The sequence below is a fragment of the Mustela nigripes genome, chromosome 9 (genome assembly GCF_022355385.1).
Source record: "Mustela nigripes isolate SB6536 chromosome 9, MUSNIG.SB6536, whole genome shotgun sequence".
Classification (NCBI taxonomy): domain Eukaryota; kingdom Metazoa; phylum Chordata; class Mammalia; order Carnivora; family Mustelidae; genus Mustela; species Mustela nigripes.
The window spans coordinates 52,721,042-52,742,124 of NC_081565.1; the positions used below are offsets into that span (position 1 = coordinate 52,721,042).

The following is a 21,083-nucleotide window of genomic DNA, read 5'->3' on the forward strand; positions in this document are numbered from 1 at the left end:
ACTGATTTTCTCAAAGTAGTGATAATTTGGAAGAGTTCAATAAGGTCTAAAATAACATTAGAGACACATTGGGTAATGATTTATTCTATCTTCCTTTCATGGAAAGGACTAAAAATAATATACTGTTCTTGCATTGTTTTCCAGAGAACTATTGTAAGCCCTGTGTGACAGTAGAAGGGGTGAGCAGAGGGTGTTTCCTTAAATTGGTATTCAAATGTTCCCTTCGTAAATTTGAACTTAAATTGCTCAAAATGTACAGTTTTTTCCCAATTATTAAAAATACTACATGATCATTTTTGAAACTTTGAAAAAAAAATAAAAAAGCACAAAGAATATAAAAATCACCCAAGCTCCACAGATAATATGAAAGAAAGTTTGCAGTTTTGATTGTCCTAAGCCTAAGCATGGATTATTTAGGGGCAAGTTAATTAGTTTATAAATTCATTAGTATCTGACTTATGGAATAATGGAATAATTATATCCTTTGTTGGTGCTTGTCTTTTTTTTTTTTTTTTTTAGCATGTAGATCCTCCCTATAACAGAACAGGACTTAAGTGGAGAGAAAATTCCTTTGCTTTGATTCTGTAGCACTGGTGAGAGGCTGGGGTTGAGGCTGGCAGTGCATTTGGGATTACCTGTTGATTTTTAGGCTGTTCTTGCTAAGTCAGCTGCAGCAGCCACATCTCCCCTCTTCCTTGATCACAGGCTTTGAAAATGGCTATTTGAAGGAATCAGCCTTTGGGCAGAATTTGTTCTTGTGAGTTTTCTTTAGTGAAATACAAGCTGATCATGTGGTCGAAAATTATAAGCAGTGGATTTCCTGGGAACCTGGTGGTTGTGTCCACACGTCTTGTGTTTATAACTACAGTGGACACCCATCCAGACTGTAGATTGTATATAAATGGTGCCTTCCAGAACGTACCAGTTGGTCTGTTTACTTTCATTCCTTTTCTCCCCAAAAGAGAGATTTTAACTTTGATGAAAAAGCTTAAAGGATACTAAGTATCTTTTAATTAATTTTTGAAATTTCATTTCATTTTGTCTTCTTTTTAAAAAAAGGGCTAGCAGGGTACCTGGGTGGCTCTTTGGTTAAGTGTCTGCCTTTAGCTCAGGTCACAATCTCAGGGTCCCGGGATCAAGCCCTGCATGGGGATCCCTGCTCCATAGGGGAGTCTACTTCTCCCTCTCACTCTCCTTCTGTGCTCTCTCTCTCTCTTAAATAAATAAATAAATAAAATCTTAAAAAGAAAGGGGGGCTAGCTTTGGGTGCCTGGGTGGCTCAGTCAGTTAAGGGTCTATTTTTGGCTCAGGTCATGATCCCAGAGTCCTAGGATCAAGCCCCATGTCAGGCTTTCTGCTCGGCACAGAATCTGCTTCTCCCTTTCCCTCTGCCCCTCCCTCACTCATGTACACATGTACTCTCTCTTAAATAAATAAATAAAATCTTAAAAAAAAATGGCTTAGCTTTTATTTCATTGTTCAGGACCATGGCATGTTCTGTTGGATTTATTGGGGAAATTAAATTTGAATTGATTCTGCTAATTATGATTTGAATGAGAGGAAAAAGTATTAAAAATAGCTGTAAGCTTTTCATTTGAAAATAGTTTTACCTACTGATTAAAAACTAGAGCAGTTTGAAATGCAATAGTAAAAAGACAAATAGCCCATTTAAAAAATGGCCAAAGAACCTGGATAGACATTTCTCCAAAGATATACAAATGGCCATTAAGCACCTAAACAGATGCTCAGTCACTAGTCATTAGACAAACGCAAGTCAAAACCACAGTGAGATACCATCACACCCACTAAGATGAATAATAATAAACATTAGCTAAGGTATGGAGAAATTGGAACACTCCTACATTGCTGGTAAGAATGTAAAATCACATAGTCACTTGGAAAAACACTCTGGCAGTTTTTTGAAATGTCAAGTATAAACTTACCATATGATTCAGCAATTATCTTCCTAGGTATATAGCCAAGAAAAATGAATTATATTTCTATATAAGAACTTGTACATGAATATTAATAGCAGCATTATTCAAAATAGCTAAAAAGTGGGGGACACCTGGGTGGCTTAGTTGGTTGTATGTTTGACTTTTGATTTTGGCTCAGGTTATGATCTCAGGTCATGGGATCAAGCCCCACATCTGGCTCTGTGCTTGACAGGGAGTCTGCTTGATATTCTTTCTCTCTCCCAGTGCCCCTTCGCCCCACTCCTGAGCACAAGTGCTCTCTTTCCCTCTCTCTCTAAAATAAGTAAATAAATCTTTAAAAAATTACCCCAAAAGTGGAAATAACACATATATCCATCAACTGATAAAATGATAAACAAAATGTGTTCTATCCGTACACTGGAATATTATTTGGCAATAGAAAGGAATGAAGTACTGATACATCATCAACATGTACCTTGAAGACTTGATGCTAAGTGAAAAAGCAAGTCACGGAAGACTGTATATTCTATCAGTCCATTAATATGAAATGTCCAGGCTAGAAAAAAACCTATGGATACTGAAAGCAGATTCGTGGTTGGCTAAGACTAGAGGTGGAGGGGAGAAATGCAGAGTGAGTGCTAATGGATGGATGCAAGGTTTCTTTTGGGTGACAAAATGTTGTAAAATTAGATTGTGATGATAGGAACACCAGGGTGGCTCAGTCAGTTAGGCATCTGATTCTTGGTTATCACTCATGATCTTGAGGTTGTTGGATGGAGTCTCTGCGCTCAGCAGGGAGTCTGCTTGAGAGTCTCTCCCTCTCCCTCCTCTGTAACCCTCCCCCAACTCTCTCTCTCATGAATAAATAAAATCTTAGATTGTGGTGAAAGCTGAACACCTCTAAGAATGTACTAAAAGCCCTTGACTGTGTGTACTTTACATGGGTGAATTGTATGGTCTGTGAATTATATCTCAATAAAGCTGTTTAAAAACTTTTTTTAAAAAGGCATAAAATCAGGGCAAAAGAAGGACAAATTTTCCAACAGAATTGAAAACATTGAGATATGGTGTATTGTTTTTCTTATCTTTTATCAACCCAATAACAGTATTTTCCACTATCCAAAAATACATTTCTTTTAACTTATGGATATAACATCTAGGTTATGCTTAGGAGTAGAATAGTCAAGTCATTCTGTTCAGTTAAATTTTTAATAATTGTGCTTACTTTGGTGGTACAGATTCTAAGACCAAAGCAGTCTAAGGAGCATTTAGCTAGAGGACATCTGAACCTCAGTGCAGTGTTCCATGTATTAGAAACGTTGAAGGAAAAAAGACCTGAATAAATGTGTGTATAGAAAAGAAAATATAGTATTGTAGAGGTAGTGTTAAAAAACAAAGTTCAGCCTAGTAAATTTGAAGATCTAACTGGCTTTATTTAACAATTCATTAATTGGGCAGCATCCCATCTAGCAAGTAGAGGGGCGGTCTGAGGAGTTGTACAAAACGGCAGGATTTTATAGGAAGAAGGGTGGGGCTGGAAAGTTGTTAGCAAAAGGAAAGAATTATTCCAGGCAGGGTCGTTTTCCTATAGGAGGGAAAGTAGCAGGTCTTACCCTGCAGATTACCTCATCTTCCTCTGGGGAATGAAGAGGGCCCCTGTGGCAGACTCATGGAGGACTCATTGGCTCCAGATGGGGAAAATTCCTGACTGACTGGTTAAGACTATTTCCTGGGGGAGGTTGAAACTACAATTAGATTAGTTATTAAACCCCAGTTTGGAATTCTAAGAGACAAAGAGACACCATTTTGGGCTTGTGGTTTTTCCTTTTAACAAAGTCAAAGACTTACTGATCGAGGAAATCAGCAAGATGGTAAAACTGGTTCCAGGAACATTTGGGCAACTGATGAATGTTGGAATAAGATTTTTATAGGAGAAACTTTTTAATCTCCTGTAAGATGGTATTTGCACAAATACCAGACCAAAAAAATCTGTAAGTTTATGTATTATTTTGCATAATATGAACCTTAATTGGTAGTAAATAGTAAATCAAAGAAACATATTCCTTACAGAATGAAATATTGCTTGGTGGGTCCATCAGTGCTCCAAGATGACGTTGAGAGGACATGCTCTGTTTTCTTTGTGTTTTTTCTAAGCCAAGGAGTAGCTGAAAGATGACTTATTCACTGGTGTGGGGATAATTGCCTATTCATGTGGGAAACAATTAAATTTAACTCTCACAGTATACAAAAGTGGATTCCAGGTATATGCCTGTCATTTTCTCTCTGTATTTGAAACATTTGTTATAAAAAAAGAAGAAAATAGGTTGTTGACGAAATATTATATAGTAGTCTAAGTGAGTGAATTAGGTCTATATCAAAAAATACTGTTGAAGGGCACCTGGGTGGCTCAGTGGGTTGGGGCCTCTGCTTTTGGCTCAGGTCATGATCCCAGGGTCCTGGGATCGAGCCCTACATCGGGCTCTCTGCTCAGCAGGGAGCCTGCTTCTCCCTCTCCCTTTGCCTTTCTGCCTGCTTGTGATCTCTCTCTCTCTGTCAAATAAATAAACCAAATCTTTTAAAAAAAAATACTGTTGAATAAAAAAATCCATATGTAGCCTGTTGTACTGACTGTGATATTAATATAAATTTTAAAATACTATAGAATTTCAGGGACTTCGTGTACATGTATACAAAGGCATAAAGAACTAGAAGGCATAAAGGACTAGAACTTTTATACCTCTGAAAATGTGAATAAAATCTAACATTATTTTATTAATAATTATTAGGTTCTGCTGGATTCAAATCTGTTATTGTCTGGTAAGGATAGTGTAATTGTAGCTTTGAAACATGCAACATTTACCTGGCATAGCAGACTTGATTTTAGTGGAACTTAATAAATTTTAGTATTTTATATAGATGGTATGTCAAATCACTGGGGAAAATACATGGTTTTTTAAAAATTATCTTGAGGGCTGCCTGGGTGGTTGAGTGGGTTAAGTCTCTGCCTTTGGCTCAGGTCATGATCTCAGGGTCTTGGGATCAAGCCCCGCCATCACCATAGGGCTTTCTGCTCAGCAGGGAGCCTGCTTCCCCCCCTTCTCTGCCTGCTCCTCTGCTTATTTGTGATCTCTCTCTGTCAAATAAATAAATAAAAATCTTTTAAAAAATAATAAAAAATTATCCTGAGGAAAATGGCAAAAGATTAAGAAAAAATACACAGCATTCTCTTGTACCGTATATTCAAATTATAAATAGATCAACAAATTGAATATTAAAAAATGACAGCACTGGTAAAATTATGCTATATAATCTTTGTGGAGGGAAGGTTTTTCTAAGTATTATGTCCTCAAAGTCAGAAATGTTAAAGGAAAGTGATTAGCTTTGATTAAATAAAAATTTCAATATTGGGGAGAATTTTGTAATTGAAGCTGAAGGCAAATGAGAAATGGGGTCATTTCTACAGTAATTTTGGAGACCATGTTTTTCTAGCCCTTATAAATGAATCTGTAATAGAACAGATGGGCAAGAATGGTTCAGATAGGTAAGTGATGGCTTTGGGAATATCTTTCTCCCCTTCGCTCCTAAGCAGAGGTAACCGTCAGTGTCCTTGAGTCTGGTTTGTGTAAATGCTGGGTGCTTCCCCTATTCTGGTAAAAATGGCATTGTAAACAACCTGTCTTAACCTACATTTCTTTCTATGTATGGTTGGTGTATGGTTGGTGTTTTCTTTTCTCCCAACCACCTTTGAGAAGAACCTTGATTTTCCCTTAACCTGATGTATAAAATTTAGGGAACTTGATATATTCTAGATAGATTGAATGTTGAATCTAAAATATTACAGGATATTGGGAAATCTGAAAGGTGGGCTAGAATCAAATTCCACTTAATTGAGGGCATTGCACACTTAAAATTAAAAAAAAAAAAAAAAAGCTTCCCTAGGGAAAGTCAATAACCCTTTTCTCTGTATTTCTTGTGTATAGTTAAGGTGAATGGAAGCGGAAGGTTGGGGCTTCTGTTACAATACGGGGCGGGGCTTACTCTTAAACTGGGAGTTTCCTTCTCTTGCTTGGACCTGCCTCCCTGTGTCTGTGGAGGGAGCTCTGGGTCAATAAAATGGCCCGAGTCTGCAAACCAGATCAGTCCCCGCCTCTTCTTTGTTTCTTTAGCACTCTGTGGTGTATATGTAATGAGAAATGGAGCCACTTATTAAAAGAATATACCTTGCAAAATCTATGTCCTTTAACTCAAGAATTTATACTCAGGAAATAATCAGGCAAGTGACTAAAGAGCTTATTACAATAGTGTTTGTAATTGTAAAACATTGGGAGCAAATTACATGCCCCCAAATAAGGGACAAGTAACAAATTATGTTACAGTAACTATAATAAAGTAACTCTGTCGAGAAGAAAAGATTCAGGATATGATGAAGGAAACTAGAACCTGTCACCCCATGATTTGACCTAAAAATCATTTTGAGCTGAAGGCAATCAAGAAGCAGTAAACACTGGAAAAGCTCCCCTTTTCCTGCCTAAAGGCAGGAAATAAATTCTCCTTTTACTGGGGAAAGACATTTGTATCAGCTTAGCGACCCTGGAAACCTTTTTATTCTTTAATTTTTATTTATTTATTTATTTTAAAAATATTTTATTTATTTATTTGACAGACAGGATCACAAGCAGGCAGAGAGGCAGACAGAGAGAGAGAGGAGGAAGCAGGCTCCCTGCAGAGCAGAGAGCCTGATGCGGAGCTCAATCCCAGGCCCCTGAGATCATGACCTGAGCCAGAGGCAGAGGCTTAACCCACGAGCCACCCAGGCGCCCCTGGAAACCTTTTTAAAGTAACCGTTGTCCTCTTAGTTACTTCTTCATCATATACTATTCTGAGCCTCAACCTTTGTCTCGCCAATTCTTCACAAATGTGAAAGCTGCTTTATTCTTTGGGGTCTTCGTTCTCTTGTGAAGGCTCCCATGTACAGGATGAGTCAAGTAAAATATATATTCTTTTCTCCTGTTAATCTGTCTTTCTCCGTTTTATTGCCAGGTCCAGCCAGGGACTCTAAGAGGGTCAAGGAAAACTTCTTCCATCCTTACAATAGTATTCCATTTTAATAAAGTATAAAAATACATGTATAGATTTACTGGGAAAAGATCTGGGAGGATATTTATATACAGAATACAGTGTTGTCTTTGGGTGGAGAGCTGTGGGGGTGATTTTTTTTTCTTTTTTGTGTGTGAAAATAAACAAAATAAGTTTATTTTATTGCTGCTATATTTCAGAAATGTTCACCATGTAACAGCACATAGATTTTTGTTACTGGATTTTAAAAATTGATTAGACATAGAGGTGAGATGAATTAAATAATTGAAGGTCTTATGTTGTATACTTGAATTTATGGGGACTTTTCTTGTAAGACAAGGAAATAAAAACCTCATTCTGTTTTGTTTTGTTTTGCTTTTTTATTAATAGGTTTTCTCGCACAGATATGGCAACAAGCAGCCGTCCCTTTGCATCACTTGATACAAAACTGGCCTCTGGACGGCTCGGATCATCTAATGTGAGCAGGTCAGGAAGAGGGTGCAGGTGTTTTCGGGACAACAGGGGAGAGCAGTACAACCCTTTGGTGAATTGCAGTGTTGATGTTACAATAGGGCTTTGTATTTTACTGACTGGCGAAATAAGCAGGTGTAGTGTCTATTTTATAAATTAGGGAGGGAGAGGCAGAGCTGCTAAAGGACTTGTGAATGGATAGCACTGTTACCTAAAAAGAAACCAAGCTAAATTCAACATTTGGGACACACCTTCCCTTTTGAGGCTTTTGTATCTTAAAATTTTTTAAATCATCAATTTCCGTTATAAAATATTATAACCACATTGCCAAGCATTGGAGAAAATGGAAGGAAGGAGAAAAATCCACCACAAATATGACCTCTTAAACTGTATTCTCATCTTTTTCCTGGGCAAATGCTTCTGTCTGATATGGATGCAGCCATAGCGTTTTCACTGAATGTTGCAGTATGATTATTTCTCTACTTATATTCTTCTTGTATCCTTGGCTTAAACAGCATTTTAAGAAAATGTTGATTGTAGAAAATTCAGAAAATATAGAAAACTACAAAGGAGAGAGAAAAATGTATATTACCATCACTACAACTTTGTGTGTGTGTGTATGTGTATCCTTTTTTTTCTCTTCATATATAGAGTGCTTTTTTTTTTCCTAATTACTTAGCATCATGTTCTATATACTATTTAGTAACCTGCTTTTTAAAAATTTTGTTATTATTTTTTACCCTGCCCCTCCATCCTTTTTTTTGTACCTGCTTTTTCAAAGTTAATGTATCATTACATTTTTCCTTTCCATTAATATCTTTGTAATATCACAGTTGCTAAGTAATATTCCTTTCTTGCCCATTCTCGAATTAATATAATGAGTTCTTTATTTATCAGATATTAAAGGCGACTCCATGAAAGCTGTTTTATACTATGAGAAAGGGCTTTTTATCTGTCCTTACAGGCTTATTAAACTTTCAGTTATACACCAGATCTTTAGCATTTGAGATTTTGCATTTGAAATTTCAGCTACTTGTGAGTGTTCCTAACACTCATGGCTTTGGCAGTTTGCCTTAGGGCTCAGCTCTCACAGTACGACGAAAGGGGGTGATGATATGAAGACTGATGAGTGGAGATGAAGCTGGAACTAACTCCTAAGGATCTTAAAGTCATTTATTTTTCACATTGCGACTTCATTCCATACGTCTCTGCTTGTGGAAATCTGAGCTTTCTGTAGAAATATGAGTCTCTCCCTCAGGGTTAACCTCTAACTCATCTGATAGTTTCCTAAGTAACTACTGCATTAACCTTTCTAGATCTCCCTTGATTTACGGTGGGCTTACATCCCAAATGAGCCCATCATAAGTTGAAAATACATTCAATGTTTCTAACCTACTGAACATCACAGCTTAGCCTTGCCTACCTTGAATGTGCTCAGAGCACTTAATGTTAGCCTGCAGTTGGGCAAAAGCATCAGAACCCATTTCTGGTAGAAGAGTAACTGAAGTGCGATTTTGTTTTCATGCTTGAAGGAAGGAATTTGAAGAGGTTGGTGGCATTGAAATGTGATTTTAAGTTCTTTTAAATTATCATACTGTTCATTTACTTACTGAAATATTTTCCTATTAGAAGTTGTTACGCGGAGTGCCTGGGTGGCTTTGTCGGTGAAGCATCCGACTCTTGATCTCAGCTCTATTGTTGATCTCAGGGTCCTGAATTCACACCCTGTGTTGGGCTCCATACTGGGCAGGGATCCTACTTAAAAAAAAAGTTACACAAAACATTTTGGAGAAGGCTCTGATTTTATTATTTATTATTTGTTTATTTGTCTGTTTATTTTGGCTGAGGGGAAGGGTGCAGGCAGGGGGGGAGAGAGACAATCTTAAGCAGGCTCCATGCCTGACACAGGGCTCGATCTCACAAATCCGAGATCACGACCCAAGCTGAAATCGAGTTGGACACTTAACTGATTGAGCCACCCAGGTACCCTAACGGCCCTAATTTTAAAGAGCGAAATTTCTATCAAATAACAGATAATTTTTAATATAGGGTAAAATCATAATGATTATACAGATGTAGAAATAAACACGTTAAAGATTTTACTTAACTTGTTAATCAGTGAGGGAACTAGGCAGATGTTATAACAGTTTCAAAGGAGAAATTGAAACAGCACAAATTTATATGGAGTAAAAGAATATTGAAATTAATGTCCAAAGTCAGCAAAACTAGCTTTTTGTATGCTGAAGGAGAAGAGGTAATTGAACCTCTACTTGTCAGGATAGAATTTACATGTCTATGGATATGTCAGTAGACAATTATTTTCCATTGCTCTCAGTTACAATTTACAGAGTTGCAATTCAACACTAAAAAACTGAATCTCTTAAAAAATGGGTGGAGGACCTGAATAGATATTTTTCCCAAAAGACATACAGATGGCCAACAGACACATGGAAAGATGCTCAACATCACTAACTATTAAAGAAATGCAAATCAAAACTACAGTGAGATATCAATTGTATCTGTCAGAATGCCTAAAATTAAAAAAAAAAAAAAAAAGACAAGACATAACAAATGTTGCCCAGGAGGTGGAGAAAAGGGAACCCTCGTGCATTCTTGGTGGGCATGTAAACTGGCACAGCCACTGTGGAAAACAGCATGGAAGTTCCTCAAAAAAGGAAACGTTGAAATGCCATACAATCCATTTTCATTACTAGGTATTTACCAAAAGAAAAGGATTCAAAAAGATGGTGCACCCCATGGTTATTCACATTCTTTACAATAACCAAGATATGGAAGCCAGGATACAGAAGATATGGACACCCAAGTGTCCAACCATAGATAAATGGATAAAGAAGATATGGTGTATGTGTACAATGGAATATCACTCAGCTATAAAAAACGATGAGATCTTGCCATTTGCAACAGCATAGATGGACCTAGAGGATATAATGTTAAGTGAAATAAGTCAGACTGAGAAAGACAAATACATTCAACACTTAAGTGTTGAATCTAAAAAACAAAACAAATGGATAAACAAACAAAAGCAAAATCAGACCTATAAATATAGAAAACAAACTGATGGTTGTTAGAGGGATGGGGTGGGTGGGTGGATGGGCAAAATGGGTGAAGGAGAGTGGGACATACAGGCTTCCACTTAGGGAATAAATAAGTTGTGGGAATAAAAGGCACAGCATAGGGAAACAGTCCATGATATTAGACTAACATTGTACCGTGACAGATGGTAGCTACCTTTGTGGTGAGAACAGCAAGATAAGATGAGTCACTGTGTCATACACCTGAAACTAAGGAAGCATTGTGTGTCCACTCTACTCTAATTAAAAAAGAAAATACAGTTTACAGAGTTGCGAGGTAGTTCCTTAGAATCAAAAAGCAATCCGAAGGGGTCTCTTCTACAGTCTAGACAATAATGCATAGTTTTCTGCTGAAGCATAATTTTCCCCCCTACATGATCAAACTAAACCCCAATAACTTTCCCCTCTCCTGTGAGTAAAGGTAGTTCCCCTGCTGTGGTCTTGGTGCCTGCTATGAGCCTTGTTTGTCAATTTCTTCCACCCTCATAACAGCTTCATGAAGTAGGTGGTGGTGGTGTTCCCATTTTTACAGATGAGCCAGTCAGGTTTCAGAACATTAAAGGCGTAGCTACTCAGTAGTAGAGTTAGAATTCCAGCCTTCCGTCTCCAAAGTGTCCACACACACACGGGACAATGTGCTTATAGTAAAAGCTGTAGACATTCTGTGTATTTTTCCTTGGTCTTTAGGTCAACATCAAACAAGGTGGATCTCAAGTGTGGCCTAGAAGAATGTGAAGTGGCATTGAACTTATTTCTAAGTAACAAATTTTCAGATGCCTTAGAATTGCTTCGACCATGGTAATTAACTTTATTTCTTTCAGATAAAATATATTTTTTTCAGATGTTTCTGATGATTCTTTCATTCGTGTCATGCTTGTCAGTTATTTTATCTGCATTTCCACCTGCACATTTCTAAGCTAATTTGGTGGAGACCCCCTACCGTTGGTCAGTTTTAATATCCAGTTAAGAAATCTGTCTTTTCGGGCATCTGGGTGGCTCAGTGGGTTAAGCCGCTGCCTTCGGCTCAGGTCATGATCTCAGGGTCCTGAGATCGAGTCCCGCATCGGGCTCTCTGCTTAGCAGGGAGCCTGCTTCTTCCTCTCTCTCTGCCTGCCTCTCTGCCTACTTGTGATCTCTCTCTGTCAAATAAATAAATAAAATCTTTAAAAAAAAAAAAAGAAATCTGTCTTTTCAAATTTAATCAGTAGAACGTTTCTGACTCTCATATTTTTATTTCTTTATGTGTTGAAATACTGTCACTGCATATAGTTTCATAGAGCTTCATTTTACTTTCCTCAGTGAAATATTTTTATGGATATTTAAGCTTATATATTAAAAAAAAGTTTCCTTTGAAATAGGATGGGAAGAACTAGAATATGCTAATCTCAATGTTCAAGAAGAAATTTAAGATAATAAAAAAATGTTCTTGGGACTCCCTATTTATGTGATAAATAAGTTAAGCGATTTAATTTCAGTTAATAATACCTGTTCGTTTTTCAAATGTGGCAGCAACACCCATGCTCAGCTCTGATACTAGGTGTTACCTTGACCACAGCCCATGTGGACATATGTGACTATGTCTGCAGTGTGCCTGGAGCTTGACAGAAATAGTCTTACATTGTGCCTTCAGACATAGTCACTTGCTTGGATGAAGCTTAGATCTTATATCACAATTTTTATTCATTTTTCTTTTTTATTTTATTCTTTTTTAAAGATTCTATTTATCTGAGAGAGAGAAAGAGAGAGAGAGAGCATGGGCGGGAGTTGGTGGGGAGAGGCAGAAGGAGAGGGAGAAGCAGTCTTTCCACTGAGCAGGGAGCCAAATGTGGGGCTCCATCCCATGACCCTGAGATCATGACCTGATTTGAAGGCAGACGCTTAACTGACTGAGTCTCCCAGGCACCCTAACAATTTTTTAGAGGGTTACTTGAGCATAATAATGGGAATCTCATTTCTTTGGTCAGTAGGGTAATGTGACTCTGATCACAGACTTTGAATCTTATTAAACTTGTGGTGGTGAGCACTGCATAATGATAGAATTATCTAATCTCTGTGTCATACACCTGAAACAAGTATACCGTCCTATGTCAACTACACTTCTTTTCTTTTCTTTTTTTTTTAAGAGTATTTATTTATTTATTTGACAGACAGATCACAAGTAGGCAGAGAGGCAGGCAGAGAGAGAGAGGAGGAAGCAGGCTGGGAGCCAGATGTGGGGCTCGGTCCTAGGACCGATCCCAGGGGATCATGACCTGAGCCCAAGGCAGAGGCTTTAACCCACTGAGTGCCCAGGTGCCCCTCAACTACACATTTCAATTAAAAAAATTATATTATCTCCTCAGACGTTGCTGTGGTAATTCTATTACAATGTAGAAGAGCTGTGAGTATTTCAGACCTTAGGAACAGATGATAAAATAGATGGTATTGCCCATAGCTAAAGGGCATTGTCCAGTGTTGTCTTCAACACATGTCTGTCCTGCTTGCCTTCTGCCTTGTTTCCCTCTGTCCTTCCCAGTCCTCAGACTTCTGTCTTCTCTCTACTTCCCTGTTTTCCTCTCACAGCCTGCCTACCTTTTTCTTTTTATCTCTCCTCTCTGAGCTTACCTGCCTGTCTCCTTTGTTTTTTATTCACACAAGATTTCTTTTTTCTATTTCAGACACCCAGCTGGTCATTACACAGAATGAAAAGAAGTGCTTATTTGGTCAAGTTTTATATTCTCTGATCTTTATGCAAATTTGATTGTTAAACATATGTTTTTCCCACGTGAATTCCTGTTTTCCTCTTGGAACTTTGGGTTTAAAATTTGAGGTTTAAGGGCGCCTGGGTGGCTCAGTTGGTTAAGCAACTGCCTTCGGCTCAGGTCATGATCCTGGAGTCCCAGGATTGAGTCCCACATCAGGCTCCCTGCTCCACGTGGAGTCGGTCTCTTCCTCTGACCTTCCCTTCTTGTGCTCTCTCTCTCATTCCCTCCTTCTCAAATAAATAAGTAAAATCTTAGGGGCACTTGGGTGGCTCAGTGGGTTAAAGCCTCTGCCTTCGGCTCAGGTCGTGATCCCAGGGTCGTGGGATCCAGCCCCGCGTCAGGCTCTCTGCTCAGGAGGGAGCCTGCTTCCCCCTCTCTCTCTGCCTGCCTCTTTGCCTGCTTGTGATCTTTGTCAAACAAATAAATAAAATTAAAAAAATAATAAGTAAAATCTTAAAAAAAATAAAATGATTAAAAAAATTATAAAATGTGAGGTTTAAAACCACAATACATGATTAATTTTGCATTGCTCCTAACTCCTTGCGATTTTTCCCAAACAGCCAGTGACCTCACTAGTCAGGACAGACTGCAAATTACCAAAGGATGTTTAGGCTATTTCCATGGGGAAAAAGAATAATGTGTCTTGCATTTGTTTTTCGTAGCTGTGGGCTATTGTGCATTATATTTGAATTAAAAACAGAATCGTGCATTACCATTTTAAATCTTACAACAAATTGACCTAATGAGAAGTTTTGAGAAAGAGATGGTAAGGTTTTCACAGCCTGAAAGTCTGGGATGTGTGGTCCATTAACACTGATCAATGCCCTTAAGAGTCCAAGCAACTCTCACAGATAATTTAGTAATTGGAATTGTCAAGAACTTTAATCATGAATTGTAGATAATGGGATTAGATTAGATATGAGGTCTGGAACGTACTTTTGCATGGGTCCATTGGGGTTGACCTAACATATTGCAAAAATCTTCCTTTCCTTTGGCCTCTGGATTCTGTATCAGAATCTCCCTGCCACAAAATGCATTTCTAGTGGCCTTTATTTTAGTACTTATATCAGAGCTGAAGATAGTAAGTATATTGCCTGGTGTTCGGGAAAAATTGGTTTGCTTTGAAATGTTTTCAAGGAAAAGAGTCCGCAGGCTGCCCCCTTGTGCTGAAACAGAGAAAAACAATTGTCGGCTTCTGCTTCAACCTGGAGCATTCTGTGCAGCCTCTGGAGGCTCCATTTGGAAAGTCCTTGATAGTTGAGTTTTTTACGACATGCCTTTCTCAGTCTGTATTATTTCAGTGATTATGATGTAGGAGTAAAAGTTATCACTATCAAAGTCACTATATGCATTTATTAGGATTTCTTCTGATTAGTATCAGACAAGACCTGCATGCTTTTAAGTCTAACTGGAATGTATTAATTCCCTATGTTTTGCCCCCAGGGCTAAGGAGAGTATGTACCATGCTTTGGGCTACAGTACTATTGTGGTGTTGCAGGCGGTCATGACCTTTGAGCAACAGGACATCCAGAACGGCATCTCTGCCATGAAGGACGCATTACAAACCTGCCAAAAGTACGAGCTGAGTAAATAACTACTAGAGATAGAACTACAAAACTTTATGTCTGTGTGACAAAGCGAGTGTGGTTTGCTGATGGAGACCTCTATTTGAAGTTCGCCCCAATTGTAGTAAGGGACTTGTACTCCAAAGCTGCCTGGCCTCATGTAGTTCCATGTAAGAGAGTTACCATTTCCTATTAAGAATTATAGTAGATTCTTGTTTGGCCAACCACTTGACATCTATACCTCCGCCTCTCCCCCCTTCCTTCTTTCTTTCTGTTCTTTTCTTTCCTTCTTTCCTTCCTTCCTTCAGTAGCTTGAACCACAGAGAAAAACTGAGGGAGACATGTGTGGGGTCAGCAACATGCATCTCTCAAGGGGTCTCTCTGGAGTGGATGAGTTCAGCTACTGCCTGCCAAGCTAGTGTGTCCCAGATCAGTGGTTGCCCAGGGTTGGAGTGTACAGATGAGTATGTGGAGCACGGGAGATGCTGCCTATTCAAAAGGGAGAGCTTTATTTGTCTAAAAGGACATATTTGGACACTTCCAGTTGGTGAAAATGAGATGGATTTTCAGTTTTATTTTAATCTTTGCTCTGTGTGTATAGCAAGACCCCAGCAGCAACTGTTAACTAGCATTGGTGAAATTTAACATGAAACTATGTCCTTGTGTCATTATGTTGCCGCGCTACAAATGAAGAGAGTTTCCAAATACTGCCCTCTAAGTGATTCTTAACCTGCAGGTGCCTCTTCCCCCAGAAATATTGATTTCAGCCAACAGATCAGGGAAGGTGCTTGGCAGGGTTAGCATTCATTGTTCTGTGTGGGTTTGTCCACTCACGTGTCCAGTAAGCCTGGGCGGAGTGCCCACAGGATGCCTGCCCAGTGCTGGGTGCTGGGTGTGCAGTGTGGAAAAGTGCGGTCCCTGTACTATAGACTTGAGGATGTTCTCCTTGCTAACTCTTTGGTGTGACTGTGACAAAAATGAATGTCAAAGGAAAATGAGCCTGGCCTGATCTATTGTCATTTTTTCGTTCTCTTTCCCATCTCCCCTTCTGCTTATTCTCCACAGATACAGGAAAAAATGTACAGTTGTAGAATCTTTCTCAAGTCTTCTTTCTAGAGGATCACTGGAGCAGCTGACTGAAGGTAAGACCCTTTTAAAGATTAAGTTTTTCCTGTCTTTGAAAAGTTAAAACATGATCATACTTATAAAATTCAGTATGCGAGTGTAGAATATAAAGGACATGGAATATCTTTTTCCTTTTCCCATCATACTCACCCACTGGTAATGGGTTAATGGATTAGGATTCCCCACATAACAGAGTGGGGTTCAAAGCTGATCTGCCTTTCTGCAAGCCACAGTTCTTTCCACTGTACCCCACACTTTCTCTGGTAGGCTTGTAGAAAAGGGAACAAAATGTTCATGTATGGATGAGGGAAATGTTGAATCATTCCTATGTGAGACATCCTGAAAGTAGATGGTGCTGTGTTACTATCTTTTTATAATTTTTTTTACATGGCACTTTAGAAAACCTGGACTTATTTACTTATTAAAAAAAGAAAACAAACAATGAGATACTACTATATACCTATTAGAACTTCCATAATCTGAAACACAAACTCCAAATGTTGCAGAGATGTAGAGTGAAAGGAACCCTTATCCATGGCTTGTGGGAATGCAAAATGGTACAGCTACGTAGGGAGACAGTTTGGCAATTTCTTACAAAACTATACAATCCAGCAATCAGTCTCCTTAATATTTACCCAAAGGAGCAGAAAACTTATATCTGCATGTGGATGCTTACAGCAGCTTTATTTATAATCGCCAAAACATGTAAGCAATCAAGATGTCCTTCAGTAGGTGAGTGGATAAATGAACTGTGGTCCATCCAGACAAATGGAGTATTATTCAGCACTGAAAAGAAATGAACCATCAAGCCATGAAACGACCCAGAGTGACCTTAAGTGCATATTACTAAGTGAAAGACACCAATCTGAAAAGGCATCAGGCTATATGATTCCAAGTGTATGACATTCTGGAAAGGGTTGAACTGTGACAAGATCAGTGGTTGCCCAGGGTTGGGGTGTACAGATGAGTATGTGGAACACGGGGGATTTTTAGGATAATGAAAAAACTTTGTAAGATATCATAATGATGGATACATGTCTTTATACATTTGTCCAAACCATAGAATGTACGTCACCAAGAAGGAGCTGTAATGTGAATTGTAGATGTTGGGTGATCATGATGTGTCCACGGAAGTTCATCAATTCATCAGGGGAGGTTAAGCACACATGGGGCAAGGGATACATGGGGAATTTCTGTACCTTCCTCTCAATTTTGCTGCAGACCTAAAACTGCTTTAAAAAATAGGCTTAATTAGAAAATAGTAAATGTAAATTAGCTTGTGACTATAGCATAGTCTGAGAAACAGGTTTATTTAGACTTTTACACCCAAAGGCATGTTCAGCTAACATTTTAGCACAGGGTGAAGCTATTTCCTTCCATAGACTAAGGAAATATAATTAAGAAATGTTCTGGTAAGGTACCTATTCATAAATGCCAAATGGTTAATTTTGAGGACGGGGGAACTGCCCAATATAAATCAAGCAGAGTGAAGGAATGTGACTTTTATAAATTAAGTTGCATTTTATTCCTAATGAGTTTGGCTGTCACTACAACCCGAACAGACTTTGTGTTCAAGGGAGCATGTCACAACATTGTAGCTTTAGTATGTGATTTGTTTTTCCTCTTGGTAATTTTCATTTACATCCTTGAGTGGCTGGTTGTCTGCAGAAATCAGTATATTTAATTAAACTTTTCGTGGGTTTAACATGAACATACCCTTTCTTCTCTCAGGGCTGGCATACTGCCCTGAATAGTTTTCAAATTTCCTTTAAAAACAGATATGTAAATGCAGTACTTAGGATGTGAAAGGGATTTAACAGGAAGGACACTTACATATGGTTGACAGAGTTCAAATTTCCTTGCCTTTTATCTCTGCCTTCGTGGCCCATGCTTTGGCTGCTCTGAGGTTTGTCCATTATTTTTTTTTTTTTAAAGATTTTATTTATTTATTTGACAAAGATCACAAGTAGGCAGAGGGGCAGGCGGTAGGGGGCGGGAAGCAGGGAGCCCGATGTGGGGCTCGATCCCAGGACCCTGGAATCATGAAGGCAGAGGCTTTAACCCACTGAGCCACCCAGGTGCCCCAGTTTGTCCATTTTTAACTTCACCCTGAGGCAGCCAGTCCTTCTGCTCAGACCTCTGCACGGACTCATTGTTACCTGTTGTTACCGGTCTCTGACATGGTTGAGCCTCGACTTACCTTTCCAGACTTATTTTACACTCCTCACTTTACATACCTGTGCTTCATCACATGAGCCCCCCGGCCTTCCCCCCCAACACACAATCTGTGTCACTGAGCAGACTTTCAAAGTGAGCAATGCCAGAACTCTTTCTACTCTGTTGCAAATGAACCTAAGAAGAGGAAATTCAGGTGGCTCTGTAAAAATCAAAGGCTCCTCTTTTCATTCCCCCGAACACTGAGAAAATTGGGGGATGGGGGCACATGTAGAGGTGAGGCATTCTAAAGGACCGAGCCCCTGGCTGGTGATGGCCACCAGAACGTGCACAGGCCCTACATCTGTGAGGTTGGCCCCAGCGGTAGGCGGGCCATTGAAGGATCTCTGCTGCCTGGTTGCTTCTTGGTCAGTCCGACCTTTGGCCTGTGAGCATGGTAGAGATTGCACCCAGTTTGCGAGAACCAGCCTGTCATGTGTCAGGTGGCAGGGACAGGGCATGGGGTCTGTGTGTACGTGAAAGAAACACAGTGCTAGTCCTTCTCCACTTTGACCCAACAGCATCGCACAAACACGGAAGTACCCTACTTTTCAGCTATTTACATCACATAAAAATGTCCTGCTTTCTGAGCTTTTATGAAAAAGCCCAACGTGGACCAAGGGCAGTAGTCTCTGAGAAAGTAGTTAACAAAAACCGAGGGCTTACTCTCCATAGTGAGCTCTGCCCAGCTCCTCGTTTGATTCTTCAGCTGTGAAGTGAAGACGTTGCCAGCTAGACTATGAACGAGGTGTCCGGCTGCAGAGACGTGGATGCCCGTGACGCGGCAGAACCTTTCCCCCAATCCGGGCTGTTAAATCCCCCAAGCTCCTTTACTTAAATAAAATGCCAGTTTGCATCCCATGGATAAAACAGGAATCTGCTGATTTTGTTTATGTAAAAATGCAAAGATTTCCCTCCCACCCCAGTCTCTGCAAGTGTAAGGTATTGTTTGGGAAGCCCGGCCATGTGTTTGGGGCATTCCATATGTCCCTGGGATATACATAGCTTTACAGAGTCCCTTTTGTGAGTGCCTCGTTCCTGCACTAGATAGCTCAGCGATCAAAATAGCCTGGAATTGTGCTAGTGTGAGCTCTTTTTAGATCATGTCTTCGGTGTGTGAGGAGTCATGATTGGGGATGCCGGGCCATACTTGTTCACAGAGCTCCAGAGCACTGCCTCTTTCTCCTTAAGTCAATGATGTGTCTAGTCATTGCCAGGATGATCATACCTGCATATTTTGAAGCTAGAATTCATAGATTTAAGATAGTTTTTTTCAATCTCTCTAACTGGGTTAAACTTCTGTGTTACTATTAAGTTACAGAGTGATTTTTTTTTAAGTGCTTTTAAATTTTGGTTTCTTCTTGTGAGCTTGAGTTTGGGTCTCTGGCGCCAAGCCCCTGACTTTTTGCGGTTATATTTGAGTGGGACCAAAGATGACTTCCTTAAATCCTTTTACACATTCTAGGAAAATCTTGCCGAGGGACTGAGGACCGAGGTCATCGTTCTGCTTTTATGGAAGTACCAAAGCAACCTAGATTTCTCTCTTGGGTTCATGGAGCTGCGAGTCTTTCCTGAACATCTCAGAGCAATTACTATGGACATAGGATTTTCCTTAATATCATTTTATTTGTTTTTAATAGAGGAAATGCATGCCGAAATCTGTTATGCCGAGTGTCTCCTACAGAAAGCAGCACTCACGTTTGTGCAGGTAATAAATGTTTGGCTTCGAATCAGTAACGCCGGGGAAGCCTGCCAGTACTACATAGGAAAAATGGGGCTCATTCGATGTCCGTGCTTCAGTTCTTTTGACTTCGACTTGTAATGGAAGATACTTGTTGTTCTGATAAACTTGGACTGAAAAATGACCCCAGGGAGCTTTGTTCCTACTCAAATGCACTTGGAGTCTGTTTCGAATTTCAGTCTGTTGGGAACCACTGCCTTGTAAAGGGACTGTTTTGCAGCTACTGCACGGAATTTCTGGATGCTTCTCTGTATGAGAGGTGTGAGATTATCCCTCTGTGCATTTGCTAATGGTAGAGGGCTACAGGCCCTGAGCAAAAGAGGCGTCTTCATCCTTGCCCCTTCCCTTCTTTCACCAGATGCTTCAGCAAAGCTCAGGCATGCATGCTTGGAGCACCAGGCTTTTCATCCATACTTCCAATTTTATTTTCTCCCCTCCTTCTACTCTCATGCCCCCTTTTTGCTTTTATTTCTTCCTTTGGAAGAGCAGTTTTAAAAAGTCACTAAATCAAACCATGAATACCTTTCTTTAAGGGACATTTTAATTTGACTTCTAGGAACTGTTACAACCAGTGCCTTGTCTAACATTGAATCTTCCAGCGCCTCTAAGAAACATGGATTTTAACATTAAGGCCCCATGGGTGGCGGTGATGGTTACACTGGGGGTAGAGGTGGGGTCAAGATTGTAAGGGGGCAGAAATGCAATTGTAAAATTGAAGCTCTTCCTCAATCACAATGTTTTACATTGTACTGAGAGTTGCTGTTCTTTTTTCTTTTTTTTTTTTTTCTCCTAGAAATGGACTTCTTAGGTTGGATTCTGGTTTGGTAAAATTGAACCAATCTGGTCTATGACCCTGTTTCCTTAAACCCTATGTATTATGAAGTCTGGTTGAAAACCACATTCTTAATGCCTCGGTAAACATAATGCTAGTCACAGAGGCCCCCCAGTTTTTCTGATGTTTTTTCCAAATGGGGCTATAACAATCAAATCTGGGATTTGAAGGCATATTTTATATTGTGGGGACTTGCAATTAAACATCTGGGAGATAGCCAAGACTCCTCCCTCTTCCTCATGCCTCTGTATCCAGTTTAATGCTCCTGTTTCTTTGACTTTGTGAA

General features: G+C 39.4%; 1 protein-coding gene across 2 annotated transcripts in view; it reads left to right on the forward strand.

Moving 5' to 3' along the window:
- The window catches only part of TTC39B (tetratricopeptide repeat domain 39B), a 132,924-nt gene that overhangs the window by 69,516 nt on the left and 42,325 nt on the right, over positions 1-21,083 (forward strand). For both annotated transcript variants that reach the window (XM_059411609.1, XM_059411610.1), the window contains 5 exons: positions 7,404-7,499; positions 11,264-11,374; positions 14,764-14,895; positions 15,951-16,027; positions 19,865-19,932. In XM_059411609.1, coding sequence (XP_059267592.1) covers positions 7,404-7,499; positions 11,264-11,374; positions 14,764-14,895; positions 15,951-16,027; positions 19,865-19,932 — 484 coding nt within the window. The remainder of the gene's footprint in view (positions 1-7,403; positions 7,500-11,263; positions 11,375-14,763; positions 14,896-15,950; positions 16,028-19,864; positions 19,933-21,083) is intronic.